The 19,214-nt window shown below is 41.6% G+C and overlaps 1 protein-coding gene across 1 annotated transcript in view; it reads right to left on the bottom strand.

Moving 5' to 3' along the window:
* The window catches only part of COL24A1 (collagen type XXIV alpha 1 chain), a 299,903-nt gene that overhangs the window by 22,895 nt on the left and 257,794 nt on the right, over window positions 1–19,214 (bottom strand). The window contains exons 44-48 of the mRNA XM_056845652.1: window positions 13,398–13,451; window positions 13,213–13,266; window positions 7,179–7,232; window positions 4,926–5,033; window positions 3,701–3,808 (exon numbers count right to left, since the gene is read on the bottom strand). Coding sequence (XP_056701630.1) covers window positions 3,701–3,808; window positions 4,926–5,033; window positions 7,179–7,232; window positions 13,213–13,266; window positions 13,398–13,451 — 378 coding nt within the window. The remainder of the gene's footprint in view (window positions 1–3,700; window positions 3,809–4,925; window positions 5,034–7,178; window positions 7,233–13,212; window positions 13,267–13,397; window positions 13,452–19,214) is intronic.

Raw genomic sequence — 19,214 nt, 5'->3', positions numbered from 1 at the left:
TCCAGACAGAAGATTGAGTATGTGATAGCCCTCTGAACTGTTGGGGAAAGTTACAAGAAGGGGGGTTATCAGAGAAGCTCTGAAACTGTCATAGAATTTGCAAGTAAAGAAAAAATGTGTCAGGGTATCAGGCGCAACATGACCACAGATGATCCAAAAAGATCAGCAATGGGTAATGCTTTGAAAAGGGCCAGGGAGAAGAAACAGAAATAAGAAGGAACCATGAGATAATATAGATACTTGTTGCCAGCAAACGGTCTTGAAGGAGTAAAACCCAGGTACAATGGAGAGCAAATTTGTTTGGCATCTGATGAAAGATGGCTCTAGCCTAATAGTGTTTTAAAATCAGAGTACAAGCTCTATCAAAACCGAGGTCAGACGGCCAAATATTATAAATGCTTTAAGGAAGAGTTAACTCCTAAACTGGTAAAGGTAATGAATGAGATACATAAAACTTGCAGGGTACCCAATACATGGAAAGAAGCTTATATAACCCTGATTCCAAAAGACAACATGGATCCCTCATTACCATCTTCTTATAGGCCAATATCTTTGCTAAATGTTGATTACAAGTTGTTTACCTCAATAATTGCTCAGAGGATTCTAGCGAACATCGACATACTGATTAATGAAGATCAAACAGGATTTATTCCAAAACGACATATGAATGAAAACGTAAGATTCCTGATCAATGCAAGAGAACTTGTCAAATGCAGACGAGAAAAGTGTGCTTTTATCTTCTTAGACGCAGAAAAAGCTTTCGACAATGTCTCCTGGGAATTCATACTGCAAGTGATATGCAGCATAACTGATAAAGGCAACTTTCTCAAATGGACTACCAGCATTTATTCTGAACAAGGAGCAAAGCTACTCATAAATGGAAATTTAACGCAGAACTTCAGCATCGGAAAAGGCACTAGACAAGGATGCCCTTTATCTCCAATATTATTCAATCTAACGTTGGAAATACTCGCCAATAGAATTAGATCCAATCCGAAGATTGCAGGATTGCAACTAGAAGGAGACGAATTTAAAATAAGGATATGCAGATGATGTTTTATTAACAATTACTCAACCACAACTAAGTATAGTAGAATTAATGGACAATATACAACAATATGGTGAAATGACTGGTTATAAGCTTAATAAATCAAAAACAAAAATCTTTCTAGAAAACACTTTGCAAGAAGAAGAAGCAAATATAGCTGCACAAACTAATTGTATTATATCGAAAAAGCCAATAAAATACTTGGGAGTATATATCCCGAAAAACAATCAGGAACTATTTAAATATAACTATGAAGCGGTTTGGAACAACATAGAAAAGAATCTCCTCACATGGTCAAAGTTAAGAACCTCTTGGCTGGGTAAAATCGCAGTTGTAAAAATGAATGTCTTACCCAGATTAAATGATCCCAATAAAAATTACGGACATAGTGATAACCGGTTGGCAACGGAAAATCAATAAATTTGTATGGGATAAAAAACGTCCCAGGATTAAATTCAAAATTATGACGGATATTAAGAGAAGAGGAGGTCTTGCTCTTCCAAATTTAAAACTATACCATCAGGCAGCGACTTTGGTTTGGATCAAGGATTGGATAATGCACCCAAACAGTAAGAGCGTCAAATCAGAACTAGCTAACCGGCAAGCTTGGCCTCACCAACTCTTGTGGGGGAAAACCCCTAAAAAACAGAAGGACGAAAAAAGAGAACACCCAATTGTGGATAATATGACTGTTGTGTGGAACAAACTGAAACTAAGACTAAGCCCAAATCCTCCATTAATGATGGCTCCATTCAGTGTTTATGGTTCTGGAATGGAAAGAAAAATGTTTGGATTTATAAGATATGCTGACGTACTAAGAAAAGACGAAACTCTTAAGACACTAATAGAAATTCAGGAAGAACATCCACAGATATCTTGGATGATTTATCATCAATTAATATCGAGATTTAAGGAAGATTGTACAATCGGAGGCAAAATTAGAAAAGAGACAGAATTCGAACAGCTACTGAGTAAACAGTTGCAACACCTTTTAGGAAAGATCTATAAACTTTTATTAACGTTTGACACAGAGGAAGAACAAGTTAAAGTATGTCAAATCAAATGGATGGAGAATCTAAATGAAACGATAACAGTAGACGAATGGGAACAGATCTTTCAGAAAAACTCTAAATTCACTCTATCCCAAAGTATTCAGGAAAACTGTCTAAAGATGTTGCATAGATGGCACATAACGCCCAGTGACATCCAGAATATGAACAGTAAAGCTTCGGGACTCTGCTGGAAATGCCATAAAACCAGAGGCACCTTCTTCCATTGCTGGTGGACATGTGAGGGCGTGCAGAAATATTGGAAAAAAATTCATAAAAACCTCGAAGGCATTGTAGGGCAGAGCATAAAGTACGATCCAAAACTCTTTCTCCTGAATAAAACTCCAAACACCATGAACGAGGACCAACAGATTGTAGTAAAATATCTAACAACTGCGGCAAGAGTAGTTCTGGCATCTCTTTGGAAAACGAATAAGATCCCAACATTGCAAGTATGGCTGGATAAATCCCTGGAATATATTACTATGGCTCAGTTGACAGACTATCTAAAAGATATTACACGAGAGCAGAATCACGAGAGATGGAGACCTTTTTATGATTTCATGAAAAACACTAGATAAAAGATGCTTTCGAATTAATCCATCACCAGAACAAAAAGAGGGAATACTTACAAATAGGAGTAGTTAATGCGAGATATTATCATAATGATATGTAATTAATATCATTTTTCCTTTCCTAATCTTATCCTCATTTTACAAGGTGGTAGTGCTAGATATATTAAAACGGTATAATATTTGTGTATTCAATGTATTTTCCTATGCATCTCCCCACCCTTTTTTTTCTTCTGTATCCCACTTTAATTTAAAATCAATAAAAATATTTATGGGGAAAACCGAGGTCAGACAAGCCAAAGAGGGAAAACCCTAGACCTGCTATTTTAGAATGCAGAAATTGGCAACATGGACTTACAAAGGAATCAGAGCCATCAGTAAATCTGTGACTGAAAAACAGGACATTATTACATTGCACTTTAATGGAAAAAATAATCCATTGTTTTTCAAAATCTCCTTCCAAACCTAGAGAAAGAGCAAGTTCCAATGTCCAGGACATCAGGAAGGAATTTTCCCTCCTGTATAGATGGGACACTCTGCCCACCTTTCTTTTTTCCTGCCAGACTACAGAGATGTGAAACATAAGAAGGATCTATGCAGGATTTTTTAAATTTCCGCTTCAGGAGGAATGAGAGCTGAATGCAGCAGAATTGTCGGGTCTTGCATTCCTAAGTAAATTCACTGAGATAGTCCAGCTTATACTGAGACTTGACATTTCTCTATCATTCCTAGATAAATATAGTGCTTTCCAATTCATGGATCATATCTGCCTCTTATGGAAAGTTTACCAAAGCCACGAAAGATTTTGGTGAACATAAGTAAAACATAAATTAAAAAAACACACATACTCTTTTCTAAGTTAGCCTACATAACATGCATTTTCAGTTGCATTATGCTTTCCAAAATATAAATGTATAAGCTTTATTTAGACTGCCATTTTGCCTTATTGCTTTTACTTCTGATTTAATGGGGTGGGCCAAAGGAATTCAAATGCAATGTAAACCAGCTCATAAGGATGCCATTCAAAGTACCTTTAGTCCTGGTGGTCCCGTATTTCCTGGCATCCCTGGTAACCCCTTTGGTCCCTGAGTTCCAGGATATCCTGCCAGTCCAGATATTCCTGGCCTTCCTCTGTTACCCTTGGATAAACAAACAGCAAGTTATTTGCAATCACATTAACCAATGACTACTTGTTTTGATCACTAAAACAAATGTCTGTTTTTACTTTGTGCAAATTAGCTTATTTCACCTGTGTCTAAATTAAAGATCACACACAAACACATTTTAATACCACTCCAATGGAATAAATGGTTGGACAATAACATTTACATCTAATATAAGCTATCAACATTAAAATATTGCTTAGAAATTAACTCTAGTATTTCATAAAATGTCATAAAGCCACTAGACCTGCAATATGTACTACGAAGGACCTCTACTGACTAACCAGACACAAAACATGGTCCCAGCTCAAACCAAAATGGAGCCTCCTGGATTCAATTTTCTATTGCAAAAAAGCAGTAAGATTTTACTAGAAAATAACGAAAGCCTGATTTTTGTATTTCCGTTGTGGTGTGATTGCCGCGTGGACTGGTCATATACCACAATGTCAAGTCAGTTAATGGGAAACACATAGGAAAGGCTATTTCCCACATAAACTGTGCAATCATAAGGGGTGGTGGTGGTTAAGACGTGCCTGGGGACGGCTCAGCTGTGCCGCCTCCTGCGCGTCTTCCTGGCAAAAAGGTAACTTTAACAAAACCTGTGAAACTCCTCCATAGGGTTTCACGGGGTACACCTGCCTTTTTGCAGGTGTAACTCAGCACTGGCTAAACAGGGCATTCCTGGGCTGAAAGGGCTTTGGAAGCTGACTACAGCCAGCTCCACTCCCGGTAATGCCCTCTTCGACACCAGTGCAAGCCCTGGCACTGGGAAAATGCTGCCGGTGAGGCTGCGCCGGCACATGCCGCCACACTGCTTACCGGGGCTGGTGCAAGTGGCCCCGAGCTGGCATTAGTGCCAGTTTAACCAGCGCAAATGGCACTAATGCCGGCACTGGAGTCACGTCAGCTTCTAACCCGGTTCTCTCTCCCCCACCCCCGTTTAGGATTGGTCTGCAAGTCACAAGGAAATGTGACACTGGCGTGAAAAGTAACAATGTCACTTTTTTGTCCCATTTGGATTTTCTTTAGAGATGATACTAGTGCTAATTAAAAACTATTCTATGACTAAATATGTTGCATAAGTATTACTCACAGGAAAAGCTTCTTGCCCAGGTAACCCACGTTTTCCAGGACTCCCAGGAATGCCCTCTGGTCCAGGAAAGCCAGGTGGACCCTTTTGGCCTAGAGGACCAGGCTTACCCTGAAATAAATTTGAAATCTATTAGACTGCCAAATAGCATCATTATCTGGAACAATTACCGTAGTTTATTTAAAAAAAACAACACTCCCGTTTCCTAAAAAACCTCAAGATGACCAATGAAACCTCAAAAATAAACACAAACATTCAAATAGATATTCAAGAAGGCTTTTTACACAGGTAATAGGGTTGCACTGTAACAAAATGGTTCAGAAAGATGCTTGGGTAAAAGGGTTAGTGGACTGCACTACTGTGTATAGTTTGCACTGTCTGTTGGTGTAAGTAGGATTCTATTATGTAATTTTGGCATCATTTAACATGTCATCTTAATACTTGTGCATCGTTTCAGCTTTGCTTCAGATTTCATCAATACTAATCCTATTACATTGCTTATTGGATGTCCCATCTTGTTCATATATTGACTTACATTGCGAAATCTGCCTTGAGTGCCAGTGAGAAAGGCAGGCTATAAATAACAAATAAATAGATGTAAAACTTATACACAACAATACCTTGCTCTCACATACAAAAGTGGGAGTGAAAAATACTGCACAAAAGTAGCAATTCCAGTTGCCTAATAAATGCATGTCTAAAATAGCATAACAGAAAAATACAAACGCAGTTACGGGAAGGCTCACTGGAAGAGCACTGTCTTGATGGCCTTTCTCATGCACCTTCTCAGGAAAAGCATGAGTGCCACAACTAGATTCAACAGTGAGTTGCAAGCGGTTGTGCCCGTGTTATGCAATGAGGAATATAATTTGCACACAGGAAGAGGTGCTCTTTTAAACTTAGTGGCCACAGGTCACGAAGAACTGTAATGTAAAGTACCAGAACCTTGAATTGAAGCTGGAAGCACACAGGAAGCCAGTGTAACTGCTTCAGATTTAGCATAGTATGATCATAGATAGAAGCTTGTCTTAGTTAAAAGGCAAGCATCTGCATTTTAAACATTTATGAGCAGCCACAGAGGTTACAGAAAAATAAATCAGCATGGTCAGATCAGCAGAATCTAGAAGAGATGATAATTTACAAGTCTGATGTAGATGACAGAAAGAACTCCTAACAGTTACTGCAACTTGTTTTCAAATAACAGGACAAGGTCCAGAAGCATTCCCAGCTTCTTAACATGATGACCCTGGTGGTCCCTTCCAACTCCATGATTCTATGATTCTAGAACATTGGCTTTTCCTACCAGCATCATGTCCATCTGATCCAGGTTTAATTTCAGCTTGATCTCCCTTAAGGAAGGCCCACCCAAGTCTGGCAGATCCTTGTGTACCCTCCCAGAGGCCTCAGACTGAGAGGGAAGGAGATTTCTGTCACCCTAGCTCTTCACCTTTCTCTTGTCCCTGCTCCTTTCAACCTCTGGTGTGTCCTCCCTGACCCATTTCCCTCTGCCTTACGAAGGATCTGCCCTTTGGAAGCTTCACCCCATGGTAGTCCCATGGGATCTGAGCGATTCCTGTGAGCAATTCCAGTACTCATGAATTGCTTATTTTGCATCAGTGAATGCTACTACACAGCACCTAGTGACAAAACAAAACCTTTTGGAATACACTGAGGATCATTTTGCTTCAATTACAGCCATCTATTTAGCCATTCTATGGCAGGGTGAAACAGACCATTAAACAGGTGTTCCTAAAGATATATCGGACCCAAAGTTGTCCAGTGCAGTCATAAAGAGGATGCTTGCCTCTGGATTAATTCAATTCCAAAAAACTCATTCCCTTTTCAGTAAAACTAAAGCAAAACATAAGTGTCAGAGCAGGAAAATGCCTGAGGCTGCCATATATGAACTCAGGGAGAGTACAGTTCTGAAGAACAAAGAGAATCAAAGCAGAAAAACCCATGAGTCAATAAAAGCAGACTGTTTTAAACTTAAGTTGGTCCCTACTCATTTTGTAACAACTGGGTATGCAGTGCAGATCCTGTGAAGGACATGGTTATAAAAGGCAAAAGATGCTTATGGTATAATTAAAAAAGAATGTCTACGCACTAAGTTGAATGAGCTAGTTGAATTCCAATAGCTTTTTGTCTTTTATCAAAAGCATGTTGTTTCCAGCATGAAGCAATTTGGATTTGCCTTTGCGCTACTTGATATCTGAAATGTAAGCGCATGATGAACAAAACAGTCTGTTTACTTACAGGCATTCCAGGTTTCCCAGCTTGACCACTCGCTCCTTTTTTTCCAATGGGACCCTGGAGATTCAAAACATTTGTTAGCTGACCAAGCTGATGAAACCTAACCATAGGTCAGAAGCCTGCATTTCTCTGTCAAGGAACTAGGAATGTTTGCATTATCTGGCATTATGTCAGGGTCAAAGCATGTGACAATCACTTTCATTAGGAGGAATCTCATGAGCTGGCTGCAAACTCTCTTCTAGCCTCTTGTGTTTAGCAAAACACTGTGCTGCACTGATTCAGAAAAGCATATCACACACACACAACCAAAAAAGCGCACAGTGTTGGGTGCTATTCTACTTGGGACTGAACTGTTTGTGTCATTTATCACAATATTGAGTGAAAAACCATAGGAGTAGTTAACGCAGGAAGAGCACACTGCAAGAAAGATATGCTCATGAAACACAGACTTCATGAAAACATGATGGGTCACTGTCAGCTTGGCCTCGGTTCCTTTGCTACATACTGCTGTTTACCCTCTGCCCTTTGTACTTTACCTTATATGCAAGTTTATTTGCTTATTTTAACAATGCATCCTTTTACATGTCTGCAAACTACATAGCTGTTGAGTGTACTGAACTTAAAAGTTATCTTTAATTATTCACACTAAGTAGTAAAAGATTTATATTCCTAGCTTCTCAAAGAGCATGATGTTTCACTTAACTGTTGCCAATTTCTACAGCATATTTTTTTTCATAAATGGAAACCACAAAGTATAAATATCAGTTAGATCATCATTCCTCATTGTCATTTCAACTGAAAGCTCCTACTGACAATATATGTACAGAAAGATCACATTGGTTTGGTTCAGACAGTTCACATGGAGCAATATGGACATACTTGTATATGTATCGTAGTTTCCCGCAGTACTTTCATGCCTTTTTGTGGTGGAATTCTCAAGGAGAATAGGCATGCACCCCTATGCATTATCCATGAGGTATGTAGGAGGAGGGTCCATGCAGGCCTACTGCTCCAGAGCATACACATGGAAATACAATAAGACTGACTTACTTCAAGTGGCTAATGTGGTCTTTTTCTTGTGTTTCCACTTGTGCAAGAAAAAGACCATGGTAGTCATTTGGGTTAAGTCAGACTTACTGTATACCTGCTTTTGTTTCTCCTTGATCAAGATCTTGTGAAACCAATTTCTGGGCAATATAATATATAAGGTTGACAAGGAAGAAACTGAAATTGTTAAAGATTTTCTATTCCTTGGCTCACTCATCAACCAAAATGGAGACTGCAACTAAGAAATCAGAAGGAGATTGAGAATGGGAAGGGCAGCTATGAAGGAGCTAGAAAAACCCTTAAATTTAAGGATATGTCACTGGTGATGAAGATCAAGGCAATTCATACTATGGTATTCCCCACTGCTATGTATGAATGTGAAAGTTGGACAATGAAGAAAGCTGACAGAAAGAAATTTGATTCATTTGAAATGTTGTGTACGAGGAGAGTTTTAGGCCATGGGCCACCAAAAAGACCAAGTGGACTCTAGATCAAACCTGAACTCTCCCTAAAAGCTAAAATTACCAAACTGAGGCTATCATACTTTGGTCACATCATGAGAAGATGAGACTCATTGGAAAAGACAGTAATGCTAGGAAAAGTTGAAGGTAGTAGGAAATGGGATGGATTGACTCAATAAAAGAAGCCACAGCCTTCAGTTTGCAAGACGAGAGCAAGGCTGTTACTTATAGGACATTTTGGAGGTCATTAATTCACAGGGACGCCATAACTCAGAGCAACATAATAATATATGGAGAAAAAGGCTAGGTGTTGCAAAAGATCATGAAGAAGCAGAACTGTGCTAAGTCCATTAATGTTTCCACTTGTGCATCACTGGATCCAAGCCAGTGGGTTGAATCCTATGATTTCATTCCACTGATGGTGGAGCTTTTCTCCAGCAGAAGGCATTCATAATACCAAGAGAAAGCCCCACTATCAGTGGAAGCGATTCATGGGATCCAAGCCTGTGTAAACTGTCAGTTTTGTATTTGTTAGCAATTTGGAATCTATTTAAAATGAAAGCAGATAATTATTATTTTGATTCCAATTTGATGCAATCAATATAGTAGGAGTGGCTCAATATTTTTCATGTCACTAGCAGAGTTTTAACCAGTTTTAAGGTATACCTTTTCCATGAAGCTTCTGGATGTTAAACTATTTTTAGGGATATGACTGAAATATTATATGTCAGCCTAGGGAACATAATGGAAAATGTGAAAGGGGGCAACGCATGATAAAGTTTTTTTTTTGGGGGGGGGGGTTCTATATTATTTATGTGATGCCAAAAGTTAAGCATTCTGCGATCACAGGAGAAGCTTCACAGAGCTACTGAGATATGTATGCTAATAAAATGTGGTTTTGCTTTCAGTCATAGATTATCACATATCCCTCAGAAAATAATTTTACTGGAGCAGGACTAGGTTGAAAGGGGAAGTCTGACGTGCAGTGAGGATATTAAAAATGATTATTGAATCCTGTAAAAATAACTTTCTTTGGCTGCTTTGGCTGTATCCTCAACTCAAAACATTATTTTAAAAGTATGACATTCATACTTGGTCCTTTGGACCGAACCCCAAATTCATCATTCCAAACACACAGGCATGGTGCCATAGTAGTGTTTTCTTTACAAATGAGTTCAAATGGATATGAACAGTGGTCACAACCACGAGAGCTTCTTTTTCTTTTTTAAATAATATTCCATAATATTTCAGTCCATCATCCAACAATTAAAAAGTGTTCTTTGACATTTTGAAAAAAAGACAAATAATATTGTTGATAATACATTATACTTTAAATTAATTAACTTTTTGTCCTCCCCTTCACCCCTTCCATCTAAAAATAAAATGTATACTCTTTTGCATAATGATACTAATCCCGATATTGTATTATCTAATAAAATATTATCACTTTGTAAATACATATAGACTATGTATTAAAACTTACATTTCATTTAAAAATTACCTATATATGATAATAAACAGATTATAAAAAAGATTAGATCAATGAGTAACCTTTAAATATTCCCAGAGAGCTTCTACAGAACTTGAACATGCCCAATACAATTTCAGATTTCCTCCTCCCCCCCTTAAATAATAGCCTCCCTGCATCACTGCTTCTGAAATTCATACAAATGCCAAAAAGTAGCTTTCTCTTTGGCTGCTGCTCAAAACAAACATAAACTGAAAGATCTGAAGAGCCTGCAGAGTAAGTTGTGAGGTTCTCTGGACTGGTGGTCTCTATCCTGGATGTTCTTTCTGAGCTATTTTCCTAAGCAGGCTTCTTTTTAAGAACGCAACATTTAAGAAAAAAGATTCACATATTTTCCAGAGAAAGAGCAACTTTATATTAAAAAAATACTTGAGACCATAAAAGGATCATTCAAAACCACAGACATGAAGCCAGAAAGGCAGAAAGACCCAATTTGTCCTTTATGTCAGTACTAAAAGATGAAGAAGAAGAAGAGTTGGTTTTTCCATGCCGACTTTCTCTACCACTTAAGGGAGAATCAAACCGGCTTACAATCACCTTCCCTTCCCCTCCCCACAACAGACACCCTGTGAGGTAGGTGGGGCTGAGAGAGCTCTTAATAGAACTGTAACTTGCCCCAGGTCACCCAGCTGGCTTCGTGTGTAGAAGTGGGGAAACTAATCCAGTTCACCAGATTAGCCTCTGCTGCTCATGTGGAGGAGTGGAGAATCAAACCCGGTTCTCCAGATCAGACTCCACCGCTCCAAACCACCGCTCTTAACCACTACACCAAGGGTGGGGAACGTCAGGCCCGGGGGCCGTTTAAGGCCTGCGAAATAATTTGGTCTGGCCCTTCAGGGGTCCTGGCAGATCTCTAGCTCAGAAGGATCTAAGACTGGCGATCCACCCCCTCCCGCGGACAGGAATAGCCTCTATTCAAGGCGGATGTGTTTATTTTGCTGAGAAAAGGAAACTTTTTCCCCCCTTGCAGAAGAGTCATTAACTATCGAGCTGCTAGAACCGGGGGGGGGTGCCCGGCTGGTGGAACAGACCATCCTGTGCCACCAGGTGGGCGAGTATGCCACTGATTGGATGCCTGCCTGCTTGCCCGTGCGGGGGGGTCATCTGGGCAGCTGCCTGCTTGGGGCTTGGTTGGCTAATTTTTAAGTTGATAGTCTTGTATGGCCCGCGAATGATGTTATAAATATCCAAATGGGTCTTGGCGGAAAAAAGGTTCCCCACCCCTGCACTACACCATGCTGGCTCTCAACTGCTCTTCAACAGCTGGTTTCTAATATCCTCATTCTATGAGTTGCCAAACAAACACCATGGCACAAAGGATTAGGTGCTAACTCCTAGTAGCTGTGCCCAGGGCAAGGGCCCAACTGCTTGTCCCACTGTAACACAATCCATCAGCACTGCTGAGCTAAGATTGCTCTCTGTATCCTAAACAGGGCAATGATAGGGCCCTTCTGTAGTACACTACAGCTCAGGGGCAATGTACATAGGACAAGAAAAGGGCTACTGACAAGTATCAGAACTGGCACTGCATCATCTAGTCCAGCACGCTGTTTCCAATGGTGGACAAAGAGGCTCACATGCAAGGTATAAAACAACCTGCTCCTTCTTTATCATACAAAATGTGATCTTTGAGGACGAGAGTGCGGATTCTCCAGCAGCAACAGCCTCATGGCCTTTACTCCCTAGAAAAGCTTGGCAGGTCTGCTCTTATTATTTCAGCAGGCATTTGAGAGCAAAGGCTAATTTTGATCTGGGATTGTTTTATTTGCTCATTTAGTACTTGTAAAGGCATTACGAGTTTAATTGTTAATGTTGATGAAGTATTTTATGATGTTGTCAGTTACCCCAATGATTCTGCAAAGCGACATGATACGGTAACAATGTCATCAATAAATAAATGAGGTAGTCATTAAGGAAGTTAGTTGCACAGCAGACAAAGAGCTTAATTAAGCCTAAATTTCTAAGATCCAAGACCAGCTTTCTGCCCAAAGTACTGCACTGCATTCTGACAGCCTGTTTATGGGACATCCTATAAACTGCTCATACTTAAACCAGAGGCTGCATAATCTTATACTGGTTTCGCTTTAAAGAAAGGGGCTGGTAATAAAGGTTTCCTGGCAAGGATATAGTACCACCTGGCTCTGCCTCCAGTGCCAAAGAAAGGATGCTGCAGTAGCTCCAACAACGTAAGCTATCCCTTGCCTTGTCAGATTATAGAGATGGAAATGGGCTAACATGGCAACTTAGGTCCTTTATGCATGGGTACTTGGACTCATGTTTTCCCCCAGACTGTCTCGGTTGGAGGTATGCATGAGTTTTCTATCCATTAGAGATGACCTTGTGGCCAGCCCTCACAAATCCTGGGTCTTTCCCATTCCTGTTAAAACCCAATTCTTCAATCTCCCCTGAGATCAACCCAGGTGAAATCTCCATGCATAAGCCAAAGCGTGGGACAGGAAAGCTGGGGGAGGGGGCACCGTTTTTCTCACAGTAAGCAATACAGCCAATTACAAAGCAGTGTTTCAAGTGGCAGGGACTCAAATGCTTCCTGATTTTTTTTCCCCACCCGGAGTTCTTTCTGAGCAGACATTTGCCTCAGTCCTGGGTTTTGAGATGATGCTTGGGTTTCTTCTCCCCACTCATTCCATTCCTTTTAAAGAGCTCCGTTTGTGGTTTTTAACACGGCACTTGGGTTTCTGCTGGGGGGAAAGGGGAACTGGGCATTTTTCTCACAGCAAGCACTACAGCCAATTAGAAAGCAGCGTTTTCAAGGGGCAGGGACTCATGCTTCCGGATTTGAGCTGGTGAATTTGCTGGTACATGATGTTTTTTGAATTCTCAACAGAAAAGTGTTGGTCAAGCAAGCATCAAACCCTGGTTAAACTCTCTTGCATAAGCGCCAAAAGACATTTATGTCACAGTAAAATTCTTAATCTTTAAAATGCCAAGGATCTTTTAAAAATCAATACAATGTATTCTCTTATTGTCTCTTTTTACTTACTCGAGATCCCCGCTCTCCTTTAGGTCCCACTTCACCATGTTCGCCTGGTTCACCCTTTGGGTAAAAAAAAACCATTTAAAAATGGATGAAAATTAGAGGTTGTCCACTAGTAACAAATATAGAAGTACAATTATATTATTTTAATATAAGGACGATGAAGACAGCATACTTTACAATAGACTTACTGGTGGCCCTTGTTGTCCAATAGCACCTCTGCGTCCTAGAAGTCCTGGATGACCCTAGAAGTAGGAGTATAACATATTACTGGGCAGGCAAATAATGTTATGAGTTTCCAGTGAAATTTTGGATGCAATTAAATCAACTTGCTCCAGCATATTGATTTAATTGCAGTACAAGCTGATAGGCACTTCACTGGTCTTTCAGATATACCTTATTCAAATGTGAAATCCCAAAACCTCCATTGCACTGTATTGTATTAAAATACAATAATATTCAACCAACGAACACATAAACCTTGCCCCTACTCTCAGTCTTCCTGTTAATTAATCCACATTTCCTCAGCATAACACAATTAACTCTGCTTTATTTCTGACTAGGATGCTGCAAAATTTGCAGTGAAAAGGTTCAGCCCAGTACCATGTTCAGTAGATTCAACCACTCAAGAGCCAAACCTCAGATCTGTTTGCCTATTTGCCATTCACCTTGAACAGCTTTGTGGCTGCACAACAGCTGTGGTGGTTGAATTTCAACTCCTGCCTTGCAAGATGCAGTGAGTTAAATCAATTCTTCCCCAGGATCACAGTTGGTCACGGAATACTAGGATATGACAAAGGGGAATAGTACGGCTCCATTAGGTTTGTTTGTATGTTCAGTAGATTCAACCACTCAAGAGCCAAACCTCAGATCTGTTTGCCTATTTGCCATTCACCTTGAACAGCTTTGTGGCTGCACAACAGCTGTGGTGGTTGAATTTCAACTCCTGCCTTGCAAGATGCAGTGAGTTAAATCAATTCTTCCCCAGGATCACAGTTGGTCACGGAATACTAGGATATGACAAAGGGGAATAGTACGGCTCCATTAGGTTTGTTTGTATGTGTGAAATTACCTTGACAGTAATGTGGACTTAAATGAAAAACATAGTTGCACTTACCTGTAACTGTTGTTCATCGAGTGCTCTTATGTGCAGGCACACATGGGACTGCACAGGCGGGCAGGCCAGCCATAGAAAGATTTTCCAGCTTTCAGCTTCCAGAGGAATAGCTCTACAGAGCACTCCCCTCCCACTCAGCCCAGGGCTGCAGTTTCCTGCCCACTCACCTGACCAAGGGGGAGGGGGTGCTCTTCCCTTAGTTATCCAACCTGTCACCATGGAGACCAACGGAGCCAACAATTAGTCCCACAGCGGGATAGGAGGGAGGGATGTGTGCCTGCACAGAACACTCAATAAACAAGTTACAGGTAAGTGCAACCATGTTTTTCATCTTTGTGTTTTCCGTGCAGTCCCACATGGGAGAGTAGCAAGCTCACATACCGAAAAAAGGGGGTAGGTGTGGGACTCCTTCATTGAAAGAGTGACTGTTAACACACCAGGCCTCCCCCACAGCAGCATCTTTACTGAAATCCACATCCACTGAATAATGTCTAATGAACATTGAGGGATCGGACCATGTTGCAGCTCGACAGATGTCTTGCAGACTGACCCTGGAACTGAGTGCGGCAGATGCTGCCTCCACCCTGGTGGAATGGGCTTTCACTTGCAGCGGACATGGCACTTTGGCTTTGTCATAGGCCAATCTGATCACTGAAGAGATCCACCTTTTCCCTTATTAGAACCATGAAAACAAAGAGATTATTCTCTAACCTAAAGTCAGGAGTTCTATGTAATTTAAATATCAATGCTCTTCTAACATCTAGTGTATGCACTGCCTTATCTGCATCTGATTCTGGTCGGGGGGAAAACACCCGCACAGGGATGTGTCAGTAAGTAAGGTGGATTTCAGGGGTGGGGATTAAAAAGGAGACTCCTACTGACAGGTTGGGCCATGAACCCCACCATTCCAGAGAGTGGATGACAGTTCTAGGGATGGAGAATTTCTTAGACTGCCTGTGCACTTGTGGGTCAAACTTCCTTATGAACCAATTTTGTAATGGCCTCATATGGAAACTAGCCATAGATACCACCATTGTGGTGGAGGCCATAAGGCCCAGACGCTTCTGTACAGTAATGGCATGCTGGAACCTGTTGGCCCCAAATGCAGCCACCAGTGTTTGAATGGAGCCAATCCATTTTGCAGGCAAAAATCCTTTTCCCAGTATAGAATCTAGTATAACTCCAATTAAATCAATACACTGTGTTGGTTGTAACTTAGATTTGGAAAAATTCACCACTAATCCCAATTCCTGCAATGTGTTAATGGCAAAAGAAATTTGGTTTGACAGCAACGTAGCTGAATCACCGACGAGCAACCAATCATCAAGGTATGGGTAGTTAGTACAACCCTGTTCTGTAAGATAGGCCACCACTGGGGCCATGGACTGTGAATACACGAGGTGCAGTGGTGAGACTGAATGGTAACACATTAAACTCATAAAGTCTATCCCCACACTGGAACTGTAGATATTTCCTACAGCTTGTATGTACAGCAATGTGGAAATATGCATCTTTTAAATCAAGGACAGCAAACCTCATGCCCTGATGCAGTAATGGAAGGGTATCAGCTATAGATATCATTCTGAACTTGCGAATTCTGAGATATTTATTTAGACTCCTAAGGTCTAAACTTGGCCTTTTCCCCGGTCCTTCTTATCAACTAAGAAGTACCGAGAGTAGAATCCTTTAGCACTGTGTTCTGGATGAACCTCTGAGATGGCCCCTTTGTCCAACAGTTCCTGCACTTCCTGCCAGAGTAAAGGTTGTACGGGTGAGGAGTTAGGTACAGGTAAAATGCGTGGAGGTGGTTAAATAAACTCCAAAAAATAACCAGTTTTTATTATCTGCGATACCCATAAATCTGAAGAAATTTCTTGCCAATGTTGCCAGAAAAATGACAACCTGTCACCAAACTGCACTGGAGAACCTAGTCAGGTAGATTTGCCCTGCTAGGAGAAGTGTGACTCCCTCTTCTAAACTTAGTCTTGTTTTGGAACCCCCTGTCCTGCTGAGGAGCTGAATACTGATGTATTAGATACAGTTGAGGCCTGAGTTAGATTTTTAACAGCAGACGTTAATTCTAAGATCATGCTTAGCGTGGCTTTTTTATCATGTTAGTGTCTAAGTTAAGGAAGAAATATGTTGACAATTAGGCTCCGAAGTTGCCATATCAAGAACATTTTAGGGGAATTGTGCTGGGCTAGCTGCAGGCTTGCCGGATTGCAGAGTTTCAGAGGCACTGCAGAAAGCTGCTGTCAGGGCTGGGAGAGTTCAGAGGAGAGTCAGAGAGTTCCATATCTCCAAGCCAGAGATCAGAGTCCAGTAACTTGCCAAATCAGAGTCCAGTTCCTTCATCTGAGAAAGCGGTTCTGAAGTCCAAGGTCAGGGAGAATTGTTCAGCGTGGGAGTCAGTGAGTTGCCAGGTATGCTTCCTCATCTCTGGGCTGGCCAGCTGTTCCTTTTCTGGCGTCCCGGTTCTGCATTAGCCCTCATCCTGAGAGGACTTGACATACAGCAAATGCCTATATGCTTCCTGCCGGGCACTATGCCTTTTAGCTACCATCGCCTTTCTCTGTCGCTGCCTCCACCTGTCAGCCCTTGATGCTGCCTCTGGCGAGTCAGTAGTTTGAGGGCTCACAGACTCTGAGCAGGGTGGTTTTGCCACGACTTCAGATTGCAAGTCCAGTGCAGGTTCTGGGAAGCGAACAGCTTGAGGGCTGCCAAGGTCCTTGCAAGACTGTGCCGAGTCTGATCCCACTTCAGGCTGTGAGGCCGGAGGCAGGTCCAGCAGGGCTGAATCCTCCTGGTAGAGTTCCTCCTCTGAGGATGACTCATTCCCCAGTGACTGCCCCATGGCAATAATGTTTAAATCAGTAATAATATGTATAAACATGACTGTTTGTAACATTTTAAAACTTTTATTCAAGTCATTCTCGGTGTTGTGGGTTATATTTCTTGTACGGTTTTAATCTGAATATTGTTAAGGTCTGTGACTAAAACATTAATAAAAGTTGATTGATACTGAGGTCTAAACGGAGGGTGAGATTGAGATTGGCCTTGATATTTGTAAGGCCTCTGGAATTGGTGACCCTGCCTACAGAAATATTTAGATTTGTATGGGGCAGAGGTTGGAGTAACGCCCAAAGACTTGGAACTAGATTTTGTTTTCCTCAACCTATCAAGAAAAACATCAGTTTGTTCACTGAACAGTGTACTCCCCTCGAATGGGAGATCTTCTGTTCTAACCCTCGTGTCCTGCGGCAGGGCTGAGACTCGCAGCTAAGAGTGGCGTCTTAATGCCACAGATGCAGCCATGGCCTTGCTGAGAGTATCAGCTACATGCCTAGCCGCTGTGAGTTGCTGACATCCCAGACTAAGGCCTTCCACCTTAACTCCAGTAAATTCCAGCACCCGGTGGCCAATTCAATGATTGTAGAAGCCTTGCCAGGGAGATTCAGGTCAAGTACATATTCATCCCCACAAGATAAAGAGGGAAGAAAGCTAGACCTTACAGACCTTTACTCCAGTAAATCAATATATTGGGGCATTTTGTCCCAAAGATAGTACTAGTACTGGCCTGTAACTGCCAAAAAATTACAGATTTTCAATATTAAAACCATTGAGGAATAAAGCTTACGACCTGTAAGATCTAGCTTTCTTCCCTCTTTATCTTGTGAGGATGAATGTGTTCTTGACCTGAATCTCCCTGGCAAGGCTTCTACAATAATTGAATTGGCCACCAGGTGCTGGAATAGAAACTCACACCCCTCGTGCTTTACTTTATACGAAGACTCAGCTTTTTGCACTGAGTCAGGACCAGAGGCTGGTCTCTGCCAATTAGACTTAATGATGTCCAATAAACTTTGAACCACTGGTAGTGCCACTGTTCCAGTGGCCATTTCGTGCAGGATGTCTGACACAGAGTCAACTGGTTCATTGTTTGTCACTCTATACTCAAGATCAAGGGCCTTAGCCATCCTAATAATTTGATCAACAAAGGCCCTGACACTCTCTGGAGGAGATGTCCCCTTTGCCTCCTTGATGATGTCATCAGGGGATGGGAGTGACGCCTTGGATCCATCCTCTGAATCAGGATGGAATTCCTGGTCTGAATCTGAGCCCACACTAGGAGATGTAGTGTGGTACCTTCTCGCTTCTGATGGGTCTTGCTGAACCTGGTCCTTCAACTCCAGTGGATCTCGACACCAGAGGGGGGACTCTGCGTTGATTCTAATGATTCTCGATGTCGACGTGGGTCCCTCTCGATGCCAAAGCCGATGATTCTCGATGTCGATGCGGTTCGCTTCTTGACACCGAAGCTGACCCATGCAGTTTCTGAATAATGAATTGACCTCAAGGTGTTATCGTGGACATCTTGTGAGGTCCTCAATGGTCTGTATGATGTTGAGGTGAGCGGGTACCTCAATGGTGAGCCGTAAGAATCATGGTAGAAGCAATCGCAGTCATGGTAATCATACCTCCTCAGATTTCTCGTCAGGACCGATGAACCGATTGTCTATCAGGACTTCATGTCAGTGGTGACAGGGAAACTTCTAAAACATCGTCCTCTGAGGATCTGGATCTTCTACTCCTCCACGAAGGTGAAGGAGTCCTTGGTTTTATCAGAGATCGGCTCCTCGGATGCTGTTCTTCTCGATGTTGAGGCAAGGCAAGAATTCTAGGGCTGGACTGCCGTTCTTCTCAACGTTGAGGCGAGCTAGGAGTTCTAGGGTTGGACCGCCATTCTTCCCGACGTCAAGGCTAAGCAAGAATTCTAGGACTGGACTGGCCCGGGGATCGACTTCTCTTATGAGAAGGATGCACCCGAGGAGATTGCAGCCGGTGCCAAGGAGATGGCAAAGGGTGTTCCTGAGACCACAAAACACGGCTC

The sequence above is a fragment of the Euleptes europaea genome, chromosome 2, assembly GCF_029931775.1.
Source record: "Euleptes europaea isolate rEulEur1 chromosome 2, rEulEur1.hap1, whole genome shotgun sequence".
NCBI lineage: Eukaryota > Metazoa > Chordata > Lepidosauria > Squamata > Sphaerodactylidae > Euleptes > Euleptes europaea.
This window is presented reverse-complemented; position numbering and strand designations above follow the sequence as displayed.